Below are 8,287 nucleotides of genomic sequence, written 5' to 3' on the forward strand. Positions count from 1 at the left end.
TTGCTCAGGCTGATCTCGAACTCCTGATCTTCAGGAATCCTCCCACCTCGGTCCCCCAGAGTGCTGGGATTACAGGCGTGAGCCACCGCGCCCGGCCAAATCTGGGCGTCTTACACCTAGTCTAGCCCCAGTCTAGATACACTCATCAGTGTCCAGCCAGTACTGGGCTGGCTTCTCTCGTCCCTCCCTGACGTGACCTTCCAGTGTATTCCGGGAGCTGTGCTGTCCCCGTTAACTATGACGCCTCCCTTTTCTCACCACCTTTGCCCCATTCCACTCGGGCAGCCCTTCCGGAACGTTCCCTACCCACGGGCTGACTCAACCCCCTTCTCCTCGCTCACACGGTGTCCTACACGCATCTCTTACCAACATGGCTCCACCGCTAGCTCCTGGGGGACCGTCTTTCCCACCAGACTGCGACCTTTGCTGTTCTATCTCTGTAAACCCAGTGGCTGACACAAGGCCTGCCTGACACCCCAAAAGCACCCCGAAATGTTCACCGACTGCGTGAGCAAACGGTCACAGCCAAAGTAAGATGCTGTGGGATACAGGAAGTTTCCGTCTCTGAGAGTTTTCAAGCACATCCAGCTATGCCAGGAGATGGCTACGCCGGGTGGGAGCTGTGATCCTCCATGTTGCTTTGTGATCTTCCTCCCCTTTCTACAACATTCTCTCCTACTTGCCCGGTTAGGCCGACACTTCACCCTGCTCTTCGTAGTATGTCGATAGGGTACGTGTCTAATTCTTTTTATGAGTTTGATTCTTACCCGAGGCGTAGCCTGCGGTTGAAATGCCATCGCTAAGAGCCTGTTAAACATGTGCTGACATCTATGTGACTTACTGAACACATCTCCTCTGGGTTTCGGGGGATCCGTCTGAACCCTGTTGTCAACTGTCGCCCCTCGGGGAGACGGGCTGGCAGCCGGAGCCGGAGTTGGAGTTGTCGGTCTGGCGCTCGGCCTTTCTGGGGTCGCTGCTGGCGGAGGTGTCCCGAGCTCTGTCGGCAGGGGCGGCGGCGGCGGTGGAGTGGGCGAGGGTGCTGGCTTGGGGGTGGGTCTGTCGGTAACGACGGCGGGAGTATACGGTGTCCTCAGCGGCCCCCTGGTACTCCCAACGTCAGGAATCCGATTGTTATGTCCTCCGTCCCCGTTTAAAATGGTACCGTTTCCCTTTGGTACATGAACTGGACCTGAAGGTTCGATCATGACTTTTGGGATATCTGAAAAAGTCAAAGATTTAAATTAGCGTGTGACCATCTCTCCCCAAACAGTGAAACACCTCACTTTGAAAAACAGGCACATGAAAACGTCTCATGCCAACTAGCCTTACTGTTCACATTTAGAATATTCCATAGTGTAAGTCATGATGTATAAGTCATCCAAATAACAAATACGTGTGTATATATATGATATGCACATAGATACTCATACATTCACATATACGAATATACTTCTCTGGATGTATGCAAAAATATACTAGTGTTTGTATGATGAATATATTAGTTGCAACACAGAAAAGTTTTGGATATTTAGAGAATGGAAATAGCAGTCAATGAGATTTTTTAAAATGCAGAGACATTCTAAGTTTTTTAAAATATAAGAAACGTATAGAGTCTATCTTGTGTCCCTATGCCATATATTATAAAATGCTTAGAATTATCTAAAGACTAAAACTTTTTTCATCTACACTTCATATAAATCCAACTCAAAAAAAGTTTAAATGTTTTATATATTGTTTTATAGTTGGTTTTTGTGCCCCTTACTAATTTACACAATTGCTATTTTAAAAAAACAATTGCAGAGGTTGCAAAGATCATCTGTGGCATCTTTTTCCTTGATAATCTTCACCAAAAAGAATCAATATTTAATCTGCCTGGAATGACACACTCCCCACAATTTTATGCCCTGTGGTTTTCAGTAAATATTTTACTCAGAAAATTTTAAAAATTGTCTACTGTCTCATGAAATGTATGCTAAATTATGACCTTTGGTTTGTAAAACTTTCATCTTGAAGGGTATTTTTTTCATGTTTATCTACTAACATAGCTACTACACCAAATAAACTTATACAAATCTTATACAAGCAAAACAGTTCTGAATGTAGAGGAAATAAATATTGGGAATGATTTTTTAATGGCAGAGTCGGAAGGCATAAAACAGAGGAACAAAAACATAGAATATTTGTAGATTATCCCACCATCAAAATCTAATGCTAACGACAAATATTTACTTCTGATTTCAACAAAATCAGATTCTCAGGGAGGGCCCTCTACACTTTCTTTCTAGGTGAAGGGAAGCTACTGAAAGATTTTAGTTGAGAAAGTCAAATACTTTCAAGGTTAAAATGTGTTACCGAGCACATAGTTTTTTAAAATACCCGAGCAAGGGATTTTTTCGTTGGTGGAAAGCACAGATTAATATCGCTATTATGAAAATTATACTGCTTTGATGATTAATCTCATTCCTCTGCTTCCCTAGCAGGGGCCTTTGCGTAGATCCCGTATTTCCCGCCGGGGTTTGGAGCCGGGAGACGAGCGTCACTCACACGTGCATCTCAGGCCGTCGCCCTGGTACCCGTCCTTGCATTTGCACGTGTAGGCGCCGTGCACGTTGTAGCACCGCGCAGAGCGGCTGCATTGGTGCCGGCCCAGGGCGCATTCGTCTACGTCTGCGGCAGGAAACGGGGAAAGAACGGTTTTATTTAGGGGATAAACACGACGACATGAAAAACATATACCGTCTCAAAAATAATATATATTTTTTGGCAATCTTAAGGGTCCACGTAACATCCACAGTAAACAGAGAAATAGGGCACAGGTAGATCCGGGAGCCCTCGTGGTCGAACTGGACGTCTGTGGGTTTGCTTAGTTTAACGCTGCGCCCCGCTCTGCCCCCGACACCCCAGCCATCACCACGGTGCAGAGACCTTTCAGGAACATAACGAGAGGCAACAACACAGAGCGACGGTTGGGTCTCGTTACCATGACACTGGTATTTGCCGCCGATGTACGTGAGGTCGAAGCCTTTGGGGCACTTGCAGACGTAGCTCCCGAAGGTGTTGACGCACTGCCTGAATCGGGGGCAGGAGGCTCTTCCCGTGGCGCATTCGTCGACGTCTAGAAAGACAAGTCAACGGCATCTCAGGAGGAGCGAGGGTGTGTTCAGACATAGCGGGATTTAAACTAAACACCTGGCTGCCAGCTGTTGCTTGGCATCTAGTGGCTCGTCATAGACGGCATCCAGCTGGCTGGCCCCACGGGCCACGTGAATCCCACATATCCAAATTTCAACCCATCCTCCTAAAGCGACTGTTCTTGTCCCGCCCCCTCGCTGTGTCAGTACAGACTGTGCCTGCATCTGCCTAGCTGCTTCAGCTAGAGACATGAGCAATGCCAGACAATCCTCTCTCCCTTAACTCCCGAATAACCAGGTCCAGTTAACTCTACCTCTGAAACGTTACTGGAACCTGTCTACCCTTCTCTCCCGGTCACTGCTGTACCCCAAGCCACCGTCTGCTGATGTTACGAGCGCGTCCAAACCGGTCTTTTCGCAGCCAGTTTGACCCCCTCCGAAACCTTCCCAACCCAACTGTGAAAATGATTTTGCTAAAACATACGATTGGATCATTACTATGCAGAAAACCTTTCCACTGTTCTACTCACCTTTAGAATTACATCCACCCTTCCTCCCCGTCTTTGCAGGCGCTGCCATAAATAGCCCTCACCTACCTCACCCCATGGTCGCTCTCTGGATGGGAGCCACGGGGCCCTTCTTTCGTTAAAGGCCTCACACAGGTGAGCCTCCCTCCCACTGTGGCATCCTGCAGTGTTTGCACCTGTCAGCTGGTTCTTCACACGGCCAACGGTCCCGGTCTTACTTAAGGTTTTCTCTGACCATTATTTTCCAAAATAGACCTTTTCTGTTTTTTTCTCTCTTAGCAACTCACGGTAACACCTAGCACTGTCTGGAATTTTACCAGGTGCTTGTTTCTTTTCTGCCTCCCCCATTAGAACGTCGGCTTGGTGAGGATGACAATCGTGCTTGCTTTGTCCATCCCTGCACACCCTAGCACTCAGCGCAGTGTCTGGAATACAGGAAGTGCCCAGCAGATACCTGTGAATTACCAAACACCCCCACCGTTCAGCGCCTACCGCCTGCTAGGTCCCGGCTGAGCTCTTTGCATGTGGGATCTCACTCAAGCCCCACAATCGTTCTACGTGGCTTTATTCCCGTTTAAAGACGAGGCGATCCAAGCTCAAAGAAAGGAAGACTCTTGCGTAAGCTTATATAACTAGCATATGGCGGAGCCAGTTTTATGAGTGAAACCGAAGCCCAGACTCTTAGCCACAATCCTGCACTGCCTTCCCACCGTACCAGGACACCCAACGCCTGCAGCGCGACACCCACGGCCCGGCCCTGCCTACCTGTTCACATCATCACCCATCGCTCCTCCCTGCCACTTGTGTTCTAGAAACTCTGAGCTCTTCTTTCCCTGCACGTGTTCCCCCTTGAACGGCAGTGCCTCGCCCACGCGGTTCCCTCTGCCCGGCGCTTCCTCCCATCCTCGTTTTTCCCACGGTCCGTCCGCAGAGAGACAACCCCTTCCGAGACATCTGCCATCTCCCGAAGGCTGGCTGCCTACCCGGTGCGAGTCCCTGACCTTTGTCCCCACCCCCGCCGCCCCCCCGCTTCCTTCCTCTGTCCCACGGAGGCTGTCGACAGAGCTGCCTGACTGTGCGACTCACCCACGCAGGTCCTGCCGTCAGGCGCCAGCTGCAGGCCAGGAGACGGGCACTGGCAGCGAACCTGTCCCTTGGCGGCGTCGCAGCCGTACTGGCAGTTCGCCATGGCGCACGTCAGGGCACCTGGGGAGAGAGTGTCTGGCTGACTCACAGAGTCAGGAAACCAAACCTGCAACTGAAATAATCGTGTTTTTCACTTGTGTTGAAATCAGTGACGCTGAATCCACAATGAAGACACAGAGGCCTCGATTATCCAACATTCTGAAGACAGTAAAAAAACGGAGGGAGGGGCAGAAAGACCCTCCTCCCCCCAGGACGATTAAGATATGAAGCAGGCCGGGCGCGGCGGCTCACGCCTGTAGTCCCAGCTACTCGGGAGGCTGAGGCAGGAGGATCGCTTGAGCCCAGGAGGTGGAGGTTGCTGTGAGCTAGGCTGATGCCACGGCACTCTAGCCCGGGCAACAGAGCAAGACTCTGTCTCAAAAAAAAAAAAAACAAAAACAAAACAAACAAAAAAAGACACGAACCAGCTCTGGCATCCTCTGGGGAAGACCTCTAATGCTTCTGAAGAATTAAAAGGCAAATATAAAACTTTATCTCACACAGATAATCTCGACATTTTTCCAGTGGCCAAGGAAATTGGAGAATTGAGATGTTTTTCCAGATTACTCAAACGAGGTGTTGTTCTTAACTACAACATCCAAGTAACTGTCTCAACCACCTGCGAAGTTTCCCGGGAGGACGGATGTCCCACGGAGTTGTACAATGCCAGAGGACCTCACGTTGCTGCCACGTGCTCCTAAGCACGCACTCACCTCATTACGAAAAGTTCCATGCTGTGATTACGCAACGCTAAATTAAATCAGCTAACTTTTTTTTATTTTATAAAATGCAACCTAATCAACTGATAATTCAGTAAAAATAAAAATTAAGTCATTAATTGTTAGATATCATAGGACCACAACCTCGATTTAGCGTTCAGCCTACAGAGAATTTTAAGGCATTGCCCATCTTATAAAGACATCCAAACGATAGTAGGAAACATGCATTTCTTATAAAGAAACACATGAAAGCTACTTTTCTGATATCATATTCATTTATTTTTTTATTTGAAGTAGTTTTTTTTCTTTTTTTTTTTTTGAGACAGAGTCTCACTCTGTTGCCCGGGTAAAGTGCCGTGGCGTCAGCCTAGCTCACAGCAACCTCACACTCCTGAGCTCAAACAATCCGCCCGCCTCGGCTTCCCAGAGTGCTAGGATTACAGGTGTGAGCCACTGTGCCCGGACTATTTGAAATAGTTTTTTAGAAAATTCTCAGACTATTACAAACATCTAAAAGTCTTTAGGTTTTTGTGAAGAAATATAGAAACGAAGTGAGAAGGTATTTATGAATGATTTTAAATCACTCAACAGACCTGATGACCAGTCCCCAAAGAGTCACTAATGTTCTTTTTCTACCTGGAATTGTTCTTCTATGCCCAGATAGAAGAAAAGAATAAATGTTAAGAAAAACATTAGGAAATATACTTAGTTTTGTGATTCTTGTTCTTTTTTTTTTTTTTTTGAGACAGAGTCTGGCTCTGTTGCCCAGGCTAGAGTGTCGTGGAGCCTAACTCACAGCAACCTCAAACTCCTGGGCTCAAGCGATCCTCCTGCCTCAGCCTCCCAAGTAGCTGGCACTACAGGCATGCGCCACCGTGCCCGGCTAATTTTTTCTACATATATTTTTAGTTGTCCAGATAATTTCTTTCTATTTTTTTAGTAGAGAAGGGGTCTCGCTCTTGCTCAGGCTGGTCTCGAACTCCTGACCTCAAGTGATCCTCCCGCCTCGGCCTCCCAGAGTGCTAGGATTACAGGCATGAGCCACTGCGCCTGGCCGTGATTCTTGTTCTAAATACCATTCCGTAATCCATTTTTATATTGGCACCCATGCTCATATATCTAAAACAGGTACCTCTTATTTTGATGTTCAGCCGCTGAGGCACACATGCACATGCACACATCTTGTCTAGGCGGGGCCGGGAGGCCACCGTCACAAAGGCCTGCTGCCAGAGCACAACGGAAAGCAAGCCCGGAGCACTCCCAACAGTTAAGATTCTTGACATACCTGAGCAGGAGCCGTCCGGCAGGAGCATGTGCCCGTTGAGGCAGAAGCACTTGTAGCTGCCGTGCGTGTTCACGCACCTGTGCTTGCAGGGCCGCGGCTTCAGGCCACACTCGTTTAGATCTGAAAAGAATGTGGGTTGGAGCAGAAAAATCACAAAGCCTCGCCACTAATGGAAACCACTTAAAATTCTTTTCTATATTGGAAAATGAAGAAGAAAAGCAGGCCGAGCCATAGTAACCATCATTTACGTAAGAGGGAAAACCTGTTCACGCAATCCGAGTTCTAACACTAAGGGCAGCCGGGAGGCACCGTGCCCTTCGTGGACGGAGCTCTGTCCGTGAAGGACAGACAGGTGCGGAGATGCTCCTCACGGTCAGGTGACCACCTTACCACCCCCGACAGAGCGGCGAGCTAACCTCCTCACGGGGAGGGTGGGCTGTAGTCTGTCTGACAGCCAATAGCCTCAAAATATTCCGGTTCTGCACCTAGATACACTCCTGATAACGCAATCTTACTCTCTCAGTGTCTTCTCTGTTTAAAGAAGATACTACATCGACATATTTCACTTTTCAAGAATTAGACCGATTTTAAAACGCTTGGCTGCTTTGATTTTCACAAAGGAAAGATGGTTTCAGAGGATAGGAACTACATAATTTCAGAGTGATAATTATCGTAGTTCTTGTTGAATCTTGTAGATTTGATACGGATCTCAGACTAAGGAAGAAATTTCCATATCCTACCTTAGTGGTGCATTCAAGTAAATCAGCTTTAATAGAAACCCGCCAACATGCTTGTGTTCACTCAGCAGTTAAGACATATGGAAACACAACTAGATCAAACATAATGGACTGTCGTGTATTTTAGGTTTATTGGTTTAAGTATCTACATGAAACGAATTCATGAGTTTCACATTACAAAAATGTCCGAACCCAAGGTGAACATCACCTTAAGTGAACATAAAACTCATAATGACGAATAAACATTGAAATAGTAATGCCCCCAAAAGAGACTTCATTAAAAAGAAATGTGACCACAGGCTTGTTTTGTCTGGAACCAGCAGCAGTAAGTACCTGATTAGCATAATTTAATTATCTATGAATCCATGTCATTGAATAAGAAATATAGGTAATGTATCTAGTTAAAAGTTGTTTTCAAATCTGTTGAAATTTAAATCTGACCTGCTTATTAGAAATCTGTATATTTCAGAAAACTAAATCACCCAGTTACATTATGTTTTAAAACCACCAAGTAATTATTGCATCTAAAAAAATTTTTCTATCATATTGACTTTCCAAGTTGGTCTTTTCTTTCTATGCTTAACACAACTGCAAGCAGATTCCCAGCTGGGCAGAGCCTGGAAAGGTTAAATAAATAAAGCAAATACCTTTGTGATCTCCTATGCTGTCTTCAATTTTCTACTCTGTCTCTTGCCCAGACAAG

At 46.7% G+C, this 8,287-nt stretch overlaps 1 protein-coding gene across 1 annotated transcript in view; it reads right to left on the reverse strand.

Annotated features, from left to right (window-relative positions):
* The window catches only part of NPNT (nephronectin), a 127,231-nt gene that overhangs the window by 16,216 nt on the left and 102,728 nt on the right, over positions 1-8,287 (reverse strand). Inside the window, exons 7-11 of the mRNA XM_012655086.1 lie at positions 6,848-6,967; positions 4,745-4,864; positions 2,981-3,115; positions 2,545-2,667; positions 842-1,219 (exon numbers count right to left, since the gene is read on the reverse strand). Coding sequence (XP_012510540.1) covers positions 842-1,219; positions 2,545-2,667; positions 2,981-3,115; positions 4,745-4,864; positions 6,848-6,967 — 876 coding nt within the window. The remainder of the gene's footprint in view (positions 1-841; positions 1,220-2,544; positions 2,668-2,980; positions 3,116-4,744; positions 4,865-6,847; positions 6,968-8,287) is intronic.

This window comes from Propithecus coquereli, unplaced genomic scaffold (assembly GCF_000956105.1).
Source record: "Propithecus coquereli isolate 6110/MARCELLA unplaced genomic scaffold, Pcoq_1.0 Scaffold46, whole genome shotgun sequence".
In the NCBI taxonomy this organism is placed as follows: domain Eukaryota; kingdom Metazoa; phylum Chordata; class Mammalia; order Primates; family Indriidae; genus Propithecus; species Propithecus coquereli.